The sequence below is a fragment of the Chiloscyllium plagiosum genome, unplaced genomic scaffold, assembly GCF_037043375.1.
Source record: "Chiloscyllium plagiosum isolate Xiang-an unplaced genomic scaffold, Cpla_swu_hap1 HiC_scaffold_27, whole genome shotgun sequence".
Taxonomy (NCBI): Eukaryota; Metazoa; Chordata; class Chondrichthyes; order Orectolobiformes; family Hemiscylliidae; genus Chiloscyllium; species Chiloscyllium plagiosum.
In genome coordinates this window covers 64792334-64814199 of record NW_028270165.1, presented here as the reverse complement: position 1 = coordinate 64814199, position 21866 = coordinate 64792334, and the positions used below count along the sequence as shown (strand labels likewise).

Below are 21866 nucleotides of genomic sequence, written 5' to 3'. Positions count from 1 at the left end.
ATGTGGTACCTGTTTGACAGCATCGTTGATGACCCCTTCAAACACTGACTGAGAGTAAACGGGTTTAGACAATATTTGGCCTGGTTGGATTTGTCTTGAGGTTAACGCAGGAAAACATGTGGCCTATTTCCCGCACTACCTTTGGACATGGAAAGTGCAGAGACATTGATATAAAGGTCATCACGTCAAATTATCCTTTTGCAGGTGACCACTCCTTACGGAAGTGTAGATCACAAAATACGTGAAACAAAATTGGATGATTACAGAATACAAAATGAAGTTGTGGAAGTGTGTGTGTTATTTTCTCTCCCTGAAAGTCTGTGATCAATGTTGTTACAACAGCATCAGTGCTGTAACTCAGTTGTTTGTAATATACATAAGTGTTTTGAAAGAAACTGTAGGTGCTCTGATCAGTGACGTTCTGACCGTCACACTTATCATCAATACCGATTTAGAATCCACATCACTCCTTTACTACTATAAGGCCTGTCTCTGTCTTATGCTCTGCTTACTCTCCACATCTCTTTCCCTTGAGCATCTCAGATGAACTGCACATAAATCAGCATTATCCAGCCCTCTTCAGTGGACTCAAAACATTAAAATCATATTTGTCCCAAGTTTCTGCAGTTCTTCTGTGTTCTTAATTCAGATTGCCAACACCATCTGAAACTTTGATCGTGTTACCATGGTTTGGAAACTGGGTACAGTTTAGCGTTATTAACTACATTCATTCACGTTATCAACAATTTCCATTTTATCCTGTGCTGCTTTGAACTATTCATCTACAAGACAGCGCCTGAGCCATGTCTCACAGATGTGCTGCAGAATTTCACATCATATATGGGTTGTGTTGCGATACAGGGCAAATTGCCAATCATCTGAAGAAATCTGATCTTTCAGACAGAGGCGAAATGCATGAACACGCATTTTGATATCATAAATGCCGGACATTACCAACGAATTGATTGCATCGAAGAGCCGTAGCATATTGTTAGAAACCTCGCAGAAGCATACTTTACAGCAGATCATAATTTGGAATTTGGCAAGATTCATGGAAGGTTCAGTGTATGAAAAGACAGCTTCTCAGTCTGCAGAACCACAGAACCGTCACTGCGCGTCTTGCCTTTCTGTTCAAACAACAGGAAACACCTGGTACCGTGGTAAATTCTGTGCTCTAATGTTGTCGCCTGTTTCTCCTTTAAAATAAAAAATATCGGATGGAAAAAAGCAGTAAATTCGGAATTAGAATAGACACTCAACAGAATCTCAATGGGTACTTCATCATGGAAGGGCACATCTCAGCTGCAGGCTCATGTCAACTGGGAATCTATAAATATGTTAACACCTAAAATTCTGAACGGTCGCACAAAATTTCTGTAATCTATTTACTGGTAAACAAACGGCGAACAGAGTGATTCAGCGTGACAGAAAATATCAGTTTGAGATCCAATCAGTGCGAACAAACGTGAATTCGGATCCAAGACTGAGGCTACACGTTTGAAGACAGTCTGTCTGTCACAGAATCACTGAGTTGCAATAGCGTTACAGACTGGGATGAGTTTGTTCGGCCAATCGTGTCTGTACTGGCTGTTCAAACACTCATGATTACCTAATGCCAGTATCCTGTCTTAATCGGATAATCTTGTAAATATTTGCTTCCATATTCATCTAATGCTGTGGCAAGTTTCAATCTGCATTCCCCAAGTTTCCAGGCAGTGCCTTCTATATCCTGACGTCCATCTTCGCTGCTTTTGCAGATCTCTAAACTATTGTCGTCACCTGCTTGTCCCATTTGTTTTCGGGAATGCTTTCTCCCAATCTTCTCTGTCCACATCTCTCAGGCAGGCAGGAGGAGATATGAAGCATGTGCAAGACTTAGAAATCATTACCATAGAGAAATGCAGAAGACATAAAGTTGCACTGAGTCGGAGCAGGGATAAAGCAATGGGAATTAGACAGAGAAAGACGTTGAGCACTGATGTCACAGAATTATATGATCACACCATAGAACATAGAACTGACCTCCAAAGGAGCTGGTCTTTCTGCCCAATATGCTTGTGTCCACCATGATGCTGTTCTAAACTGATTCCATTTGCATGCATATGGTCTGCTTCCCTCTATCCTCTACCTCTCCATTCAACTGTCTAAATACCATTGTTGATACCATAACTGTTCATGCCACCTCCCATGGTAACACATTCCAGGTACTGCTATCTTTGAGGTTAAAAACCTGCCTCGGACTTTTCCTTCCACCTTTCTGCCTCTCAGCGTAAAATTGTGCCCACCAGTATTGTACATTTCCGCCCTACGGAGACTCTGATTATTCTCTTTGTCTCTCCCTCTCATAATTTTAAATACTTCAGTAATCTCCCCCTCAGCTTCTGATGCTCAAACGGAATAATCCACGTTTGTCCAACATCTCCTTGTGGCTAATACATTCCAATCCACCAACATTCTGTGAAACATCTTCTGCATGCTCTCCAAAGCTTCCAGTAGTGCAGCCTTCAAAACTGTGCATGGGCCTCCAAATTTTTCTTGATCGATGCCTGATACATTTGCAGCGCGATTTGCCAACATTTACATTTGCTGCCCCGACTGGAGAAGGAAAACATGCTGTATAACTTCTTTCCTAATTTATCCACTTTTGTTGCATCTTTCAGGGATATATGGACGTGAACCCTCTGTCAATCAATGATATTCAGAGTCTGACCATTAACAGTGCAGTTTCCACTTGCATTTAATTTCCAAAAATGCATCACCATCTCTTGCCAGGTAAAACGCTATCCATTGTTTCTCCAACCAAATGTCGAACTGATCCATGACTTGTTGTGACTTTTGACACCCTTCCTTACTGTGCATAATCAGTCAATCTTTGTGTCGTCTGCAAACTTACTAATGAAACCACCTACACTTTCATCCAAATTTTATACATGTGGTTAATCACCTGCAGACAGGGAAAAACACGGTTTTGTAACATCCTGTGTTTTCAATGGTCAATTCAATTTTACACCAACCTTTCCATATCACCAAGGATTCCATATCACTTACTTTTCTGAACCAATCTACAACGAGGGATTTATCAAATACTTTACCAAAGTCCTTGACCTTCATTGACGTGTTTTCCTCTTGCTTTTGAGCTCCCACGTCCAAAAAAAATTACACTTATTTGGATCCAACTCCATCTGCTATTTCTCTGTTCAAATTTCAAAATGCTCCATAGCCTGCTGTATGCTTTGACAGACTTCCTCACTACCCACATCTCCGGTAATTTTCATGTTTTCTGGAAATTTACTAACCAGATCAGCTAAATGAATTTTACAAACAATGCAGGTCACAACAAGGATCGTTCTGCAAAGAGATATCTCACAGACCTCCAGTCAGAAAACAGCTGTCAAAGTTGTACTTTCTGTCTCCTCCGACCAAGCCAATTTTTGATTTATCTTACAAACTCACAACCATGGAACCCATGTGGTTTTATCTGCTGGACATACTGGAGATTATTCAATGCTTAAGTAAAGTCTTTGCCGGCAACAACATCTACTCACTACCCTCATCAATTATCTTCATCACTTGCTCACAAAATTCAGTCAAATTTGCGAGTCACGGCATCCCACGTTAACCCATGGCTACTATCATTAATATGCCCTTCTTTTAACAAATGTGAGCAAACGCCGTCCATATGAATCTTCTACAAGCAGTTAACTACCATGGATGAAAAACACAACTACATGTAATTCTCTGAATTAACAGTGTTGCTCTTTTTAACCAAACGAAACACATTGGCTATTCTCCAGTCTCCTGTGTCCTCTCTTGTGGCGAAAGAGATACAAGAATCTCTGACAAAGCCTCAGCAAATACCCCAGCCACCAAATCCTTCAATATCCTGGTAACATATCTAAACTGATATTTCAAATCACACCCGAAGCCTCCTCACTCCTAATCTTGACATGACCCAGAATATCAACATATTCCTCCCGAAACTTGCCATCATCTATCTCATTCTTACTTTGTGGATACGGATGCGAGATATTCACGAAGGACCTGACTCCCTTCCTCGAGCTTTCGTCATAAATTCCCTCCTTTGTCCTTAAGTCTGTTCACACTGAACTCTTGCTCTGAATGCAACAATACATTGCCCTGATCCTACTGGCCAACACCATTTTATGGTCTGTTTTAGCACTGATAATTCATCTGTTCATGTTTTCTCTGCTTCCTTCAAACCTCGCAATGGTCTTGTTTGATTTCAATTTTCGAAGCACGTGCTTCCTTTTCTCATTCTGACTAAACTTTTGATATCTCTTGTCATTTGCAATTTCCGAATCTTGCCGTCCTAACTTTTCTGCCTCACAGGAAGACGTTGATTCAGGTGTAGTTAAAAAATTGAAAAGACATTTGGACAGTTACATAACTAGGAAAAGTTCAGAGGGAATGGGACAACTGCAGGCAAATGGGACTGCTCTACTTTGGGAAAACTTGATCAGTTTTGACGAGTGGATCAAAAGGTCTGTTACCGTGATGTACGACTGTATGGTTCCACGTGATTCCGGATTCTGATCATTGACCTTTAAATGAATCCCACCTCACAAAATTACATTTCTCCTGAAAAGAATCAGTTAAGCCTAATTTCTCCAGTTGACTATTCTAAAACATGAACCAGAGGACCTGTATGATCATTAATCTACCTACCTTAAACATACTGAACTTTGATCACTGTTCCCACATTGTCTTGCACTGAAACATTCACCGGAAACAGACAGAAATTGTTTAAAAAAAAACACAACAGGTCTGGCAGTGTCTGTGGAGAACAAGCATAGTTAACGTTTCGGGTTCACTGACATCCTTCGGAATGGGTTTTGGCTCTGAAGCTGTTCATATGTACGCTGGAGAATGTATAGGGACGGATGAATGAGTGACAAATGGAGTGAGGTGTGACAATGAGAGATGAAAATATTTGGATAGACAAAGGATTGATAAAAGGCTCGTTGGGAATGTTTTTCAATTGGAAACGAAAGCAGAAAAGATTTACAATGCTGTAATCTAAACTGGATTGTTTGTGTTGCCAGGAATGGTTGGATTGGCTGGGACTGATTTCTCCCCGGATTGTAGGTGACTGATGGATGACATTGTAAAGCTTTACAATATCACGATTGACACACATAACGTGAGTATCCAAGGCTTTTCAATCACCAGGGTAGGGGAAACCAAACACACAGTGCATAAGTTCAAGGTGAGAGGGGACAGATTTACAAGGGAACTGAGTGTAGCTTTTTCACATGATTCGTGTTTGGAATGAGCTGCCAGAGGAAGCGGTGGAGGCTTTTTGCATTTCTAATCCAAACAATGTGAATGGGATACCTTTATCCCAAGCATTTGGGTAACCCTGACAGTGCGCTCATAAACATGATCTACAGGGTCTGATGCCACCTTTCCAAGGCTCCCTTGGATTCAGGATGGTACGCATTTTATTTAAGGTGCTGCATGCAGAATTTATCCATGACTTCCTTAAATACCGCGGAGCAAAATTGGAGACTTGGTCTCACTGAATCTCTCTAGGTTACCCATACTGGGTAAAGTAAGGTACCAACTCCTCCACCACCCTTTTTGCCTTCACACACCAATATGGAAATACCTCCCGAAATCTGATAGCCACATCCATTACAGTGAGCAAGCAATGGTTCCCACTTCTGGTTTTATGGAGAGGACATACACAATCATTCATAACCCACGTGACGTGTTCTTGGAATGCGCGGTAATTGGCAGCAAATGCACTAGTTTGATTACTGCCTGTGGCTCACCCTACTATGCACCTCTGAAATGTATGGCAAAGTGTACACATCCTTCTGCAGTCCAGGTCAACAGAAGTGCTTTGGTACCATAGCCTGTGTCTTGATCACACGAGGTGACCTCCTCCTGATAATTCATTGCTCCCCATAATATTTTCCGAGTTACTCAGGGAGAGAGGAAGAGGGACAGGGCAGACAGGAACACGACAAAGGGAAAGAGTTAGAGACAGTGAGGGATCAGAAGGAGGAGAAGAAGGGATAAAGCGTGGGGGAGAGGGTGTGGAGAACGGGAGACATGTAGAGAGATTAGGAGCAGGGGACAGATGAAGGAAGAACGAGGTGAGAGTGGGACAGGGAGAGGGAGAGAGAGAGATGGAGGAGTGAGGAGGAGAGAAGAAGAAGGCAGAGAGAGAAAGAGAGATGAGAAATGTCTCTGTCCCAATTACTCCCTTGTGTTAAAACTGATATAACGCCACCCTCTGCTGGACTGCCAACGCCACTGCATAGGAGAAGCTGCAGCGTGAAAGCCATCAAGCGGACCATCAGAGAGAGAGAAAGAGAGCGACCAACTCACAGCAGCATACAGATACAGAAAGACAACCATCTATATTGATGTGCACACCGGTACCCACGACACTTACGCACATACGCTTCGCACAGATGCAGGCACACAGACATGCACACACTAGTGAGATGATTGCAATTTTACTTCGGGTTCCATCAGAGTGAAAGATGTTTATGTTGAAAAACCTATGAGTTTCTTCTGCAATGTCGAATTGATTTATATTTGGGCTGTTTCCTGACATTGTACACCTTAAATCGAAAATTTGCTGGCAACTGTATTCTGGCCCCTCCCTGTGAATTGTTTTTATCAGGAGAAATGATTAACTTTGTGCAATTTGGAGGGACATGTAAATTGCACTTTGTGCAATTTACAATTCTATGTAATTTATTGAGTCAGATTCTAAGTGACGGAAGAATTTAATATTTGAAGGGCTCAGGCCAACACTGGGTCTGTTCATCTCCTTCTGCTCATATCACAGGGGCAAGATCGATTGAACAAAAGTTCTACAAGCGCAGGTTTGAAGGTCAGGCAGCATGCAAGAATGATTCCTGAAGAAGGGCTCATGCCCGAAACGTCGATTCTCCTGCTCCTCGGATGCTGCCTGACCTGCTGCGCTTTTCCAACAACACATTTTCAGCTCTAATCTGCAGCATCTGCAGACCTCACTTTCTCCTTGAAGAATAATGTATCATTGTAACCTAGGAAATTCACTGGTTTGAATGCTTTATCCAAGAAAAAATATCTGCCGCTTATGGACTGGTATTGGTTGGCATTGTCTCACTTGGAATATAAGAGGAGGACGGGGTTGGGGGAGGGGGTAGAGAGAGGAAGCGAGAGAACTTGCAAGCCTTTGACTCTCGCATTTTTTAGTTTATTGTTTCATTCAAACTTCCCTCCCGGATAAAGTGTATCTCATTGCAGGAAGGTACACACACTCATACAAACACAACAAAATGCAAAGACACACATATGGAAACTCGCATCAACATGGCCATCAGTTTAGTTTCGATTAGTTTACATTACAGCATGGAAACAGGCCCTTCGGCCCAACAAGACCACACCGACCCGCCGAAGCGTAACCCACCCATGCCCCTACATTACCCCTTACCTAACACTACGGGCAATTTAGCATGGCCAATTCACCTGATCTGCACATCTTTGGACTGTGGGAGGAAACCGGAGCACCCGGAGGAAACCCACGCAGACACGGGGAGAACGTGCAAACTCCACACAGTCAGTCGCCTGAGGCGGGGTCGAGAGAGGAAGCGAGAGAACTTCCAAGCCTTTGACTCTCGCATTTTTTAGTTTATTGTCTCAATCAAACTTCCCTCCCGGATAAAGTGTATCTCATTGCAGGCAGGTACAGACACACTGGTACAAACACAACAAAATGCAAAGACACACATATGGAAACTCGCATCAACATGACCATCAGTGTTATATCACTTTGAACAAAAGGGATGACTGAGAGAAAGTGGGGAATGGTTTAACCCTATTTCAACAGATTCAACATCTAAAATAAACAGAGACTCCACTTCAAAGAGACACAGTCACAGATATCGTCTCTGGATGTGTTCTCTTTTTTTTAATCTCTGTCTCTACTTTTCGGTTCTGTCTTTCTCACCCACCACTCCCTGCTTGTTTACACCTTAAAATATCATCCTACACATTTCTCACTCTCACACATGCCGTGCCTCAATTCATACCCTTCCAAAGTTTCCTCCTTTCTGCCCGTTCAAAATTAACACCTCGCCTCCACCCCCACCCCTCGACAAAATTGTGCTTCCACAATTTGTCCCCTTCGCAACTTTGGCGATCCACACCAAACATGCCCCTCCAAACAGAGCATGCATCACACCCTTTGCAGTGTCCCACACCTGCACGCTGTTCTTTCAGTGGTAGCTTCAACAAAGCCTGCATGTCACTTCGGTGGAGTGGCAGCAAGAACTGTGTGTCATCTTCCAAATGTGGCCGAATTAAACTTCGACAACACACAACCTGACTGCATAAAAATTATACCACGTATTTTCCGACTAATGCAGGAAACCTTGTCATGTGCCTCCTTGCTTACCTTACCCACCTGCGTTGCTACCTTAACACAAAAGCAGATTGTAAGCCACGATCCTTCTGTGTGTTAATTTTCCAAGTTCCCTTCCATTTCCTGTGTACTTCCCTCCTGCAATCGGCTTTCCAACGTACTGGCCGAAGCACAAATATTCTCATATTCAGAGATGCAGTTGCACAAGCACAGCTAATTACAACCACTCTCACTTACTCACTGACACTCACACACATACACTTGGCACTGACATCAACAAACGGACTCAGAATCCCAAAACAAACTTGCAATCACTACATTTTTATTGATGAATTGTGTCCTACATTTTGCACATCACTTTCAGAAATATTCCCAGTTCATGGACTGAATATTTCCTTCAATAAATAGCAAAACAGCACTTCATAGAATTCTTTGGCTTGACAAGCTTAAAAGCCTCCTTCATTCGGTATGAGAAAGCAAAGCAATTTCACATGGAATTTCCTCAATACCTCATTGACAAGCCACAGGACCATCGTCCACTATTGTGACTTCAAAACTCCACACTGAGAAATGAATTACGTAATATATGCACACATCAAAAATAACTTCGATGCACTCTGTTTGTACCCACTTTTAACTCATTAAAACACACAGCATGCAATTTTTCAGATATATTTCAAATGTATATATATCTGCAAATACATACATTTCAATGCCAAAGTACATGCTGCTGAATTACAACCAGTTGCAGCTTATATTGAGAAAAGTATTTTGGAGATTCAAAACGATAGTCGGCGACTTCTCGCAATATTGGGACGTCCCATGTTGAAATCGCTTCTAAAATCTACCTGAAATGATAAAGAAAATAATTTGAGTCCACGCGTTCAAGTCGCCTCTGGCTCTATTCACAGCACATGAATCTACCAATCCCGAGCTGAAACTCTCACTCCATGGAGTAGGAACAAGACTAATTCTGCCTCTGCAATGTCAGACTGATGACGGGCCATATTTGGAAGGCACATTGACATGTTTCTCTATCTGTGTCTTTAGCTGGATGCAAACGACAGCCTGGAAATTACTCTGAAGATTAGCAGAGATGTGTGCAGCAAGTGATCACTGGGCCAATATTTATTCTACAATCAACAAGCTCACTGAAAATATCATAAACGATCATCGCCTCTGGTTTGTTCGAATATTGGCTGGGCAATATCCGAAATGATAGTAGTTATGAAATGTTCAAAAGTATATCATTGGCCATGCACGATTTTGCAGGTGAGATGTTGATTGAAATTGCAAGATAAACAAATATCTTTGGTTTCTTTCGCACTCCTAAAATAATTTAATAGATCTCTGTGAAACAATAAAAGTTGCTTTCTTCATTAACTTAAACAATCCTCACGAAAGTATTCAATGTTTAACTCAAAAATAAATGTCAAGTTTCCCATGATGATTTTCAACATTACATAGTGCTCAAGATATTCCAGAATTTTGCAGAAAGCCAAGGCATCCCATTCTCTCCTCTGCATCAGAAACATTGGAACTCAGCGGGAAACGTCGCAATTATGGGTTTGATGTGTACGTTGTAAAAGTTTGGATCGCACATCCAGTGTATGTCAACAGTGAAGGCGCCACCGATATGCGAGTTATAAGGGGAAGGCAGATGTATTTTCTGATTGGACAACAGAGGTAACATGGCAACGGCTGTATCATAGTTCTATCGAATCATGCAGTGCAAGGAAGCTCATTTGCCCATTCGTAATCAGAAACAAACAACGGGAATTGCTAGAAAAACCCAGCATGTCTGGACACATGTTTGGAACACATCAAAGTTAAAGTTACAGGCCCAGTGACCCTTCTTCAAAGAAACATGGGAGCTTGGTTGTTCGTGTGGTGACTGTTACATGTTACAGGAGGGTTCTCACAACAGTAATTAAACAACTCTCTGTGAAAAAGGAGAGAAAGTGAAGAATAATGGAAGCGGATAACTGGAAGTACAAGGAACATTGGAGCAGTTTTTCTTTTCCAAAATGCCATTCGAAAACGCTAAAATGGTTAAGCAGCTGATCAGATAGTCTGGGTTTCAAAGGCAGCCGTGAGTTATTGGCATTTGTAATGTTCAGCTTAAGGAGACGTATTCTTCTTCGGGAATGGGTGTGAGTGCAGTTCCTGAAAACAGCCACATCAAACGCACGTCTCTTTGCACATTACAAGTCAAGGTCCTAGGCTCTGTATTCCCTGTGAGCTACAAGAACTAAACCATTCAAACTGTTGAGCACGTAAAACCCCATCTTTCATATTCTCCATACAGCCAGTTGATAATGCATTGAAACAGCAATTTTGTAGATTTGTAATTACAAAATTGGGTGGAGATCAGCGATTCGAAGAACTGACAAAACGCAGTGTATGATGAATAGCATCGAATTCATTTTTTAAAAGACGGTTCTTCATGCTATTGAAATAAAAATCGTTCTCCAATAATACATTGCTTTCTCAGTGACAAGCTGTGGAAATGAGGCACAGGTTTGGACGCTGTTCTAGGATTTTCAGTAAATATAATATTATCATGGAATGGAAAGGAATTATGGCAGTGTGAATGCACAGAAAGGTGGTTAAAGATGTGAGTATCTGTTATTCAACTCACCGAGTGAACAAAGACCACTGTCATCATCTGAAAGTGTGAGGGTTTCATCAGGATCACTGTCCAATTGTAACTTTCCATCATGACAGTCTGCATCTTCAGTCTCAACATCGTCATACTCACCACGAATTCGACCTGGAGAGAAAGATGAGCATCACTGATACAAATTGAAATACACAACAACGATAACTAGAAAACGAGACGAATGTCTCAGAGAAGGCAAGTGCTGGAAACTGAGACCAGAAGAGTGAGGTCATAAGTCAGAAGTTACGGAATGAGCAGAGTTGGTGCAAATTGGGATTGTTTTCTGTGGAAATGAGAAGGTGAAAGGTTATCTGATTGAATTATTCAAGATAATAACCCGGAAAGACAGGGAACATAAAGTAAACTACTTCAACTGATTAGACTATTTTAGCTCGAGAGGTGTTATGCACAGAATTAATGCCAGACCGTTCAGGGAAGATGTCAAGAAAGGATAAAGCTGTACAGGGTTTGGAAATATATTTCCCAAAAATTAGCTGAGGTCTGATCAATTCTTAATTTTAAATGTGGCCGAGATTATTGTTGATCAAAGGTATTTATGGACATGCTTCAAAGGCAGGGAGCTGGATTTAGGCCACACCATAGTTTGGAATTATCTCATTGAAAGGAGGAAGAGTTACGAAGGGCTGAGAGACCTACCGCTGTATCTGTCTTGCAATTGATTGACTTGGAGCTGAGCATGCAGAGTTGCTGGCATGCCTGCGATGAGTCATGAAATGATGACGACTGTAGTTGGGGAAGACAGGAAGGAACATCTCTCTATGGTGGAGAGATCAATGACCAAAGGCCATACATTTCAGAGAAGTGGTGGGAGAAGTAAACAGGAAATCTTGGACTCTCTGCCAGGAAGGGTGATAGAGGCAAAACACGCTCAAAAAAGTATTCAGTGATGCACTTGCAATGTCAAGACACACAAGGCTGTGGGCCAAGGTGTGCTGGAAAAATGCGATTAGAATGATAACCTGGTTGTTTTTGTAATGTTCAGCTTACGAAGACGTATTCTTCCTCAGGATTGGGTGTGCGTGCAGTTCCTGAAAGCAACAACATCGAACGCACGTCTCTTTGCACATTACAAGTAGAGGTCATAGGCTCTATAATCTCTGTGAGCAACAAGACACACCATGCCCATGATCATGTGGTATCAAAACAGCGATTTTCACTTTAACCAACATTCCTCATGAAACAGCCAGTGGTCACACTACCTTGTGAGGGTTTCCATCGTTAAGTTTGTACGACGAAAATGAATTGACAGAAAGTGATGCCATACACACCTGAAATGCTGTTGGATTTCACCTCAAGATTTTCAGATCCGGGATTATTGTCAGTCAAGTTGTGGCTGGTGTAGTATTCAATGCGATTGAGTGAGTCAATGGAAGCATAAATTACTAAAAATAAAAGTGGAGAGTTATTTTCAAACTCGAATTCCAAGAGAAGGCATGACCAATAAGATTTAGAATGAGGCAAATATTCTTCAACCAGAGGCTTGCGAATCTATGGAACACAGATGGCTATTGAGGCCAATCAGTGTGTATTTAAAACAGAAATACAAAGGTTATTGATTAATAAGGGGATAAAAACATCCAAGGAGAAGGCAAAGCAAAGTGGTTGAGAAGCACATCAGCCCTTATTGAATGGCAGAATAGACTCGATGGGCCAAATGATCTAATCCTGATCCTGTATGTCGTAGACTTATGGACTGTAGATGAAGGTTTTATGTTATTAATTGCAGGGTGACAACAGAAAGTATTGTTCTTTAATCGTGCCTGTAGAAATATCTGGAATAATGTCAAGTGAACCCACTGCGGGAAGGAATATGATATAAGATCTAAGAGCAGGAGTACTCCATCTGACCGTTGCAGCCAGCTCCGCCGTTCAATAAGATCATAACTGATCTTTTCGTGGCTTCAGTTCGACTTACTCACGATTTTAACGTTCAAAACATTATTCACCCCTGTTCTAAAAACATCTGATGAGGCAGGGAATTCCATAAATTCTCAATCCTGTGGGTGAAAATGTTCCTCCTCAATTTAGTCCTAAATCTGCTATCTCTACTTTTCAGGCCATGTCCGTTCAAATAATAGTCATTTCTAATTTTATTCCAACCAAAATGGATAATTTCACATTTATCATCTACCAGACATTTTCTTTCCATTCATTTACACTGTATCTGAACACCTGCAAAGTTTCAGTGTCATATGCACACTTTCAGCACCACTCATCTTCTGTGATTCATCATATTTGTTTATACATTGATTCCTCAATTTTGCTTTCGCTCTTTGGTGCTGTGTAATCCATACTTACTGCAAAAGTTATATTATTTTATAATCAATGGCGAACTGATTAGTTGTCCAGCCATCTGAAGGGGTCAGGGTGGAACCAGGGTAGAAGTGAAAATGATAGTTCTGTTTGCATTTTCAAATACATGCCAGAACTAATCTATCAGGAATGTAGGCCAGTGGGAATTATCAGATTGAAATTCTTCATCTCACGAAATGCGGACAGAGACACAGTTAATGAGATAGCTTCCCACACACGACGACTGTGTATTAACTATTAATCATGTTCATTCAGTCATTGATCATGGAAGACTGCAAATTAAATGGAAGCTATACTTATCCAGTCATGATTCACTATACAATAGGAAATATATACCTGGTCCATGTTTGTGGTCCGTCCTCTTGCCAGGGGGAATATTCTCAATTTCTTCATAAATTCCTTGGTACAAACCAAGGCGTGAGCCTCTGCCACCAAGGTAAAGTTCTGTTGAATAAACAAGAGACTGGTCAGCATTTGTAGCTGAACACTCGCAGAAACAAGGTGTTTATATCTGAAGAACCAGGGGAGAGAGGAAAGAGTTCACACAATGCTGTAGATTAGAATCTTCACACAACATTGACTGATCGCTGAAGGGAGAACATCTTGGAAAAACAAGTGAACAGGCCATGATTAATTTCCATGTCACATCAGTTACCGAACCCAGTATGTTAAACAGAAAGAACGAGACGTTCTTCTTGGTATAAATTTGGGTATTTTGTTCTAATTTTGCTGATTCAAATATCTATTCAAGAAAATTCTCAGCTCGCAATGGTGCATGTGAGTGAAAATGTTGAGTGCAGAAAATGAAACTCTTTCATGCAATGAAAAAACGAAAATGCTAATAACCTATATTTTTTAAAAAAAACTTGATACCATTGAGGAGATTACAAATTAATGTTCAACATACCGTGGTGCTAACAAACAAGATTGATAATAATGTTGTTAGAATTGGACTACTTTCATTAAACAATTGCATAATTATGACAATTAGTTAAAAACCAAAACGTGAGACGAATGAAATAAGGTGCACCTTGATGACTTTGATCGTGATAGACTAAGTGCCTAGTTTTTATGGCTATATGTAAAGGGAAATTAAGAGCATGTGAAAGGATAGAAAATGATTGTTATTAGTGTTGATTGTCATTGCCAACTCGTGGAAAATGGTTCCCAAGCAAACGCTTTTAAATTATTGTGCAAAGCACAGAAGCATCATTTGCTCAGTCAAGGGAAGCCAATTGTTGCCTAACTGGAAGTTCCCTTAAAAGGATTCTTCATCCTCTCAATGATCTTGGGTTGTGGTAGCAGCACCCAGACACTGAAGAACCATAAATAATAGTAACTAATGAAGAAATATTTAGAGGCAGTCTGCAAATAACTCAATGAAACGGAGACATATTGCTGCCGTCATTGACCTGCTCTGGAATGTCATGTATATGTTAACTGAAAGATAAGAAAGTGCACTCATTATATTTCTTTCCCAATGATAATGACTGGAGCAACTCCACATTATACGTTAATTCAGTTTCTCTCCAAATATATTGAGCGACTTGATGCATACTTCACACAGTTAGAATATTCTTTTAACTGCTATTTACAGATTTGATGCATCTATCTGAGTGTTTATTAAAACTTAGTGTTTCATTGGGTAAAGACCCTCGATGAAAACAGACAGCCAAGAAGTGCCGAACAATCGTGACCATCTCACTCAAATGCTCGAAAACTGCAATAAAAACCTACAGCCCCGAGAACATATGCAACAGTGAAAGAGACGCAGTGTTAGCTCAGTCGGTAGATATGATGCTTACCTTTCATTTGCAATTTTCTTTGCATGACCACCCGTAATGCGATTAACTCACAGATTAACAAGACTCCCAAAGATGAACAGACGACAACTGGCATGGAAATAGAAGGGCTTTCCTGCCCTGAAAGGAGGGAGTACGAATGGGTTTAGCATAGTTAAGGTCTGTCATGGAAAATTGTAAATAATCATCATTAAGGAAACAATGACACTAGCTTCCAAATCGTGAAAATGCCAACAGCATCAATGTCACTTTTCAGAAAAGTAACGCGAACACAAATACTAATAATAATATCAGTCATAAATACCCGCAGGTGGAGGTGAAGGGGAGACCGTCACCAACTCGGATCCTGTGGAACAGAAAGTACGAATAATTATGCAGGGAAATGTAACTCTGGAAATCAAATAGTTGCCCTGATTTTTAACATTAATGGCGCACGTCAGTCAGCATCAATCTTACCAGAACACTTTACACTGGCAATTTCCTTGTGGTTACACTTGCTGTTAGCTGGAGCTGCGGAGAGACAGTCCAACAGAGAGAATTCTCTTCCCTTACACTTCACATCATTCTGCCAGATAACATCTTTCTCTTGGGAGATAGCGGCCTCATCTCGGGCTGATAGAGCGAAGCCACATCCCAGCTCTCTGCAGACAACATTAGCATCAGTTATATCCCAGGAATTGCCACACAACGTTCCCCAGCGTTTATCGCACATGATTTCCACTCTTCCAGAACAGTTGCTGCTTCCTCCATGCAAGTGCACACTGTCTTGCGTATCTGTGGTACAGAACTGATTATTATTGAATGCAGTACAAAGCAGAATCTCCAAGAATTCGCACATAGAGAACGAAGACGCACCTAATTGTTGATGGCAGTAAGTTGAACTGAGGGTCTGCTCCTTTGTCACATTGCTCTCTGTTGGAAGGAGAAAGATGCTCAGTCTATTGGAAATTCATGTTTGAAATGACACCCGAACATTGAGAAGGCTTGTCATGTTACCTGAACAAACTACACCAGCATCCTCCCGGTGTTGACAGTCGTGTTGACCCCACGGATCTGTGTGACATTGCCACAGTGTCGACTCGTGTGACAGACACTCCATCTCATCGAGCCAAATAGTTCCCGTTCCTGCTCCGAATGATTGAGCGTCGTATTCAACATACTGGAACGCACCACAGTGCAGCTGTTTACAAATCACTTTGGCAACGTGTGAATCCAATGTGTCTGAACACACTGTTCCCCAGGTCCCATTGTAGAACACCTCCACTCTTCCCTCACAGCGATGCTTTCCATTCACCAGCCGCAGCTCCTTGTGTTCTGTTCAAACAATAACAGATATCCAGATTGTTAGATTGTTCATATCGCTGGTGTGTCCTGTGATTGCCGTAACGAGCAGGATGCATGATATGAACAAAGGGAATTGCTGGAGAAACTCAACAGAATCTGTGAAGAGAGAAAGCACAGACAAATCTTCAGGTCCAGTGACGCGTATTCCGAATTGAGGAAGCGTCACTGGACATGAAACGTTGTCTCTTTGTCTCGACGGATGCTGCTAGACATATGAGATTTTCCAGAAATTTTCCTTTTTGTGTTAGATTCGCAGCATCCGCGGACCGTTGTGTTCAGTTTTCTTCATGACACATATTGCAATGAAAAAAGGAGCGAGCCAAATGTGTATCGTGCATGGAGTTTCGAAGGACTTGACCAAGGCACTACTAGAATCTGGCGAACTGTTTGAGAACCCGAAATGGTCGAGAAGCAGAAACTGACAGAAAACAGAAAGCCTGTGTTAAAAGTAAATTGTTCACTTTGCAGAAGTGGCGATCCACTGGAACGGGTTCTGATATCATGGCTGTTCAATTATATATATATATTGGTAGATATGCAATCAATTTTAATTTCGTATCACCAGGGAAGTTTCAAACTGCTCAGTTGGAAGCAAATTACGGAATATTTTTACTGTTCTGAAAAATCATGAAAACCGCAAGTGCACAGTAATAAACAGGCAATACAGGTCTGATACAATTGTCCAGGAGCTGTGTCTGATACAGTGAAGTCTGCTCGGAAACATAAAGAAAAAAAACTCCCTTCATTTTCGAGTCACACACTGTTCGATAGACACACGAACAGGTCTCATATTTCTGGTGGCCCGATACAAAAGTAAAGATCATAAATTTGGAATTAAGTTTTAGTAAACTCTTTATGACAATCAGGGCAATATTGGCATCCACTTGGAGTCGTGACAACAGATCAAAAATGACACTTTTCATGACAAACGCGTCTTGTATCAATAGAAGGTAAAAAAAACTGACAGAAAAGCAAGTTAGATTAGAGAAACGAATTGTTCTTTCACTTTTTGTGTACATGTAAGTGTCAGAGATCGTTTCTTTAAATTACTGCCGCTGCTCTACATTCCTTCGAATTCAGTGAACATACGTCAGCATGACGTCTCACCTACAACATTCGAGCAAAGTAAAAGCATTGAAGAATGGCCTCACCCGAGCACATAATTCTCACATCCTCTTTATGAGAACAGTCGTCTTGGTGACCCAATGGGACTGAAGGACATTCCCAGAGAAATGATTCGTTTCCAAAACACTTCACGTCCTTCCACCAAATGTGGCCTGAGCCCGGTCCAGAGGAGGAAGGGAGTGGCATATCCAGTGCTTTTCCACAACCCAGTTGTTTACAAACGACTTCAGCGTCTACCACATCCCATGAATCATCACAAACTGAGCCCCATATTCCATTGTAGTAAATCTCCACTCGACCAGCACAAGGGCTTCCACCATCTGATAGCCTGAACTGAAAGTGCTCTGTGAAAAAATTACACATTCAATGCACATTCCCTTCATCACTCAGGGCCACATAATGTATAGATACAGGAAAGAGCGTTTTAAATGTTCTCATGAGAAGTACTTATTGTGCTGAAACTTAATTTCTTACAAAATTAATCGATCAAGTGTAACCTTTTAGCAAGAATGTACAGCACATAAATGTTTCAAAATATCTTATTGCACCTGGAACTGCCAGGTTCAGTTTCCCTTTCTATGTTGAACATTCCATGAAATATTTTGCAAACAGTTGCATTTGTGCTTTCTCTTCCTGTCACTCCGTTGATGTCTGTCCACGCGTGACTTTGTCTAATGCTCACCCTATTTTATAGTGCACATAACTGTACGTTCGTCCAATATAAATACTGTCTCAGCTTTCATTCATCAGCGCACATGAGAATACTAGACCTTACGAGAATATAACTGAAAGACAACATATATATTAGCATGACAGCAATAGCACTTTGAGTAGTTGTAGAAGTGTAAATACTGAAAGGGGACGAAAAGTCATTTCAGGCTATTATCACGTGTACTTAGATACAAATGTCCAGAACTAATTCACAGAATCAAAGATTTAAGAAGTCTTCAGCACAGAGAAAGAACCTTCGGCCCACCAATTCTGTTTCTGTCAAAAACAAGCTCCTAAATATTTTAATCTCATTTTCCAGCACTTGGGTCGTCCTTAACTCCTTCGCATCACAAGTGCACATCTAAATATATCTTAGATTTCACTAACGTTTCTGCCTCGACCACATTTACAGGCACTGAGTTCCAGACAACTCCACCGCCCCAGTGGATGAAAAAGAATATCCTCAGGTCCCTCTGAACCTTCTGTCCATCACCTTAACTCTGTGCCACAAGGTAAGCAATTGCATAACATAGGGGAAAGATTCCTTCTTGCTTATTATACACCTCAATCCTGCCCATACTCAGTCGTATCTGTTCAAAGGAAATGAATCCAAATCTGGCTAAGTTGTCTTCATAGCTAAATGTTGTTCATCTCAAGAAAATCTCTCATCCGTTGCCCCCTGCATTGTCTCCATTACTGTCAAATCCATCCTCTGATGTGGATTCCTTAACTGCACACAGTTTTCTGCTCTGGTCTAAATCATGCTTCTTGCAGTTTGAGAATAAACTTGTTCGCCCTAAAAACACTGTCTTCAGCTTCTAACGAAGCATTTTATGATCTTTATAGAGGAAAAGTGAAGCTTCCATCAGGTCAACAGCATAACAGCTGTTTGTAAGTTATTCTGCACAATGGAATTTTTGACAACTTGTGCGCTGGACCTGACACGAGAGGAGACCTTCCCTGAGCTCACTGCTTGCAAACTGCTTTTCTGATTGATGGCAAGTCACACAGTTGCTTATATCTACCGCACAGCATTCCCCTAACTTTAGTTCCAATGCTGTTGCAATGTCCCCGATTGTAATTCGAGATGAGTACTTAACACACAATCAGCAAGAAGCCATTGCCTCGACATTTCAATGATCATGAAAGCGTCCTTTCAGGGTCTCATCACCATCCCGAGCTACATAAAGCACAGCGACTCCCAAGATATTATATAATTGCAGTGCGGCGACTTTGCATGTGAAACATCTCAAGACATTTGTTTTGTATGGAATCCGTCTCTCGTGCATTATCTACAAAATTCAAACTGCGCTTTCAGTCTCTGCAATGCTGCACGAGATCAGACGTTTCTCAGAGAAGATAAAAAGCTCTACTAATTGAAAGAAATGCGGTCATTTCAAGTAATGGAGTCCGAGAGATGTCCAGCACAGAAACAAACCCTTCAGTCCAACTCCTCCATGTCAATCACATATTCTAAATTAATCCACTCCCATTTGATAACATTCCACCCACATATCTCTAAACCCTTCCTATTTATTCACAAATTCACATGCCTTTTAAATGTTGTAACTGTACTATCCTCCAACACCTCACTGTCAAGATATTTCATACGTACAACCTCTTTTGTGACAAACATTTTCCCTCAGTTCCATTAGAAATCTTTTCCCCTTACTTTTAACCTCTGCCCTCCAGATTCGGATTTCACTATCCTGGGGACAATGCCTTGTCTATTCACCTTATGCATGCCCCTCCTGATATAATAAACTTCTGTCCGGTCTCCCTTCAGCCTCCGACCATCCAGGGAAAAACGCCCCAGTCTATTTATCTTCTCCCTATAAGTCAATCTTTCCAACTCTGCTGGTGAAATGCAGGAGGTTTACTGGCCTCTTTGGGAAGTGGTGTTAGCATTTCAAGTCGAGTGACTCTTTATCAGAACTAACGCATTCTTTGTGCACGTGTGTCAACTTTACTTTTGGGTTAAGAAACTGTAATTAGATTAGATAACTTAGAGTGTGGAAACAGGCCCTTCGTCCCAACACGTCCACAACGACTCTCCGAAGAGCAACCCACACAGACCCATTCCTCTCCATTTACCCCTTCACCTCACACTACAAGCAATTTAACATGGCCAATTCACCTATACTGCACATCTTTGGTGCATGTGAGAGGAAACCAGAGCACCCAGAGTGAACTAACGCAGAAACGGGGAGAATGTGCAAACCACTCAGACAGTTCCCTGAGGCGGGAATTGAACCCGGGTTTCTGGCGCTGTGAGGCAGCAGTGCTATCCACTGTGCCAGCCTGCCGCCCCTTAAGATTAGATGAGATAAGATTAGATTCCCTACATTGTGGAAAGTGGCTCTTTGGACCAACCAGTCCACACTGACCCTCCGACGTTAAACCCACCCAGACCCATTTCCCTCTGACTAATGCAAATAACACTCTGCGTAATTTAGCATAGCCAATTCACCTGACCTGCCACGTAATGCTTGTATCTCACAACAAAATGGTGTCAATTTCTCATATTCATCCATCCGCACCCGCCGCCCACCTCAGATCTGCTGATATCCGAGCGATGAATAAATGGTTTGAGTGACACGGACAAGCAAGTAGTGTACATTCTCAATTTACTCAGCAGATGAATATTTACCTTGATATATCTGAGCTGGTTTAAATGTGAAGAGTCTACTTACCTGAACAGAGGACCCCTACGCTACTGCCTTCGATGTCAGACGAATTCAATGTGTTGGAGATCCTGCAGTCCTGGAGCTGTGATTCATGTCCATGACATTGGACAACATGTACCCACGAACCACCATCACTCTCCCCATACTTTGAAGAATTATATATTTCTAAGGCATAACCGCATCCCAGCTGTCTGCAGACAACGTTGGCATCATTCTGATCCCACACGGTGTCATGCACTCCGCCCCAGCTTCCATGAGAGTAAACTTCAACTCGGCCATCACAGCGTCTTTCTCCATTCACTAGTCTTAACGCCCAATTTTCATCTGTAAAATAAGAGTTACTGAGAACAGCGATTGAAATGAACACAGATATTCGAGAACTAACAATCATAGGAAAATGTGTGATTTGCAATCATAAAGATATTTTGTCCATTTACTTTTTCAAATACTTTCATCATGTCATTACATTTCTTCTAAAAATAAATTGAGTGGGGCGTGGAAACAAAAGTGCTGCTATTCTGGCATTCGTTGAAAATAAAGTCTCGTCTTTAGCTCGCGGCCTCATCCATTCAGGCCGACTGTCAGTCTGCAGATGCTACTCGTAGGCTTTGACCATTTATATGTTGCCACTACTCTCATGGTTGACGGCAGAGCATGTTGCACTGAGCAAATGACCCGCAACATGACTGAGACAACGGTCAAGAAGATAATGGAAATTGAGGAACAAGTGTGTTTGAGAATTATGACATTCAAAACACTTATGAAAATTTGGGATAGCACATAAATTTTAAAACATGATACTGTCACTCACTAAC

The 21866-nt window shown here is 41.4% G+C and overlaps 2 protein-coding genes across 2 annotated transcripts in view; both read right to left on the bottom strand.

The window, feature by feature from the left end:
- LOC148144479 (scavenger receptor cysteine-rich type 1 protein M130-like) overlaps positions 1-11763 on the bottom strand; it is a 39738-nt gene extending 27975 nt beyond the window's left edge. Inside the window, exons 1-2 of the mRNA XM_087975336.1 lie at positions 11706-11763; positions 11028-11159 (exon numbers count right to left, since the gene is read on the bottom strand). Of these exons, the coding sequence (XP_087831462.1) occupies positions 11028-11159; positions 11706-11763 (190 nt within the window). The remainder of the gene's footprint in view (positions 1-11027; positions 11160-11705) is intronic.
- A 524-nt stretch (positions 11764-12287) lies between these two features.
- The window catches only part of LOC122546133 (scavenger receptor cysteine-rich domain-containing protein DMBT1-like), a 29847-nt gene continuing 20268 nt past the window's right edge, over positions 12288-21866 (bottom strand). The window contains exons 5-12 of the mRNA XM_087975335.1: positions 21058-21375; positions 17680-17997; positions 16158-16498; positions 15641-15971; positions 15489-15530; positions 15188-15304; positions 13719-13826; positions 12288-12451 (exon numbers count right to left, since the gene is read on the bottom strand). Of these exons, the coding sequence (XP_087831461.1) occupies positions 12288-12451; positions 13719-13826; positions 15188-15304; positions 15489-15530; positions 15641-15971; positions 16158-16498; positions 17680-17997; positions 21058-21375 (1739 nt within the window). The remainder of the gene's footprint in view (positions 12452-13718; positions 13827-15187; positions 15305-15488; positions 15531-15640; positions 15972-16157; positions 16499-17679; positions 17998-21057; positions 21376-21866) is intronic.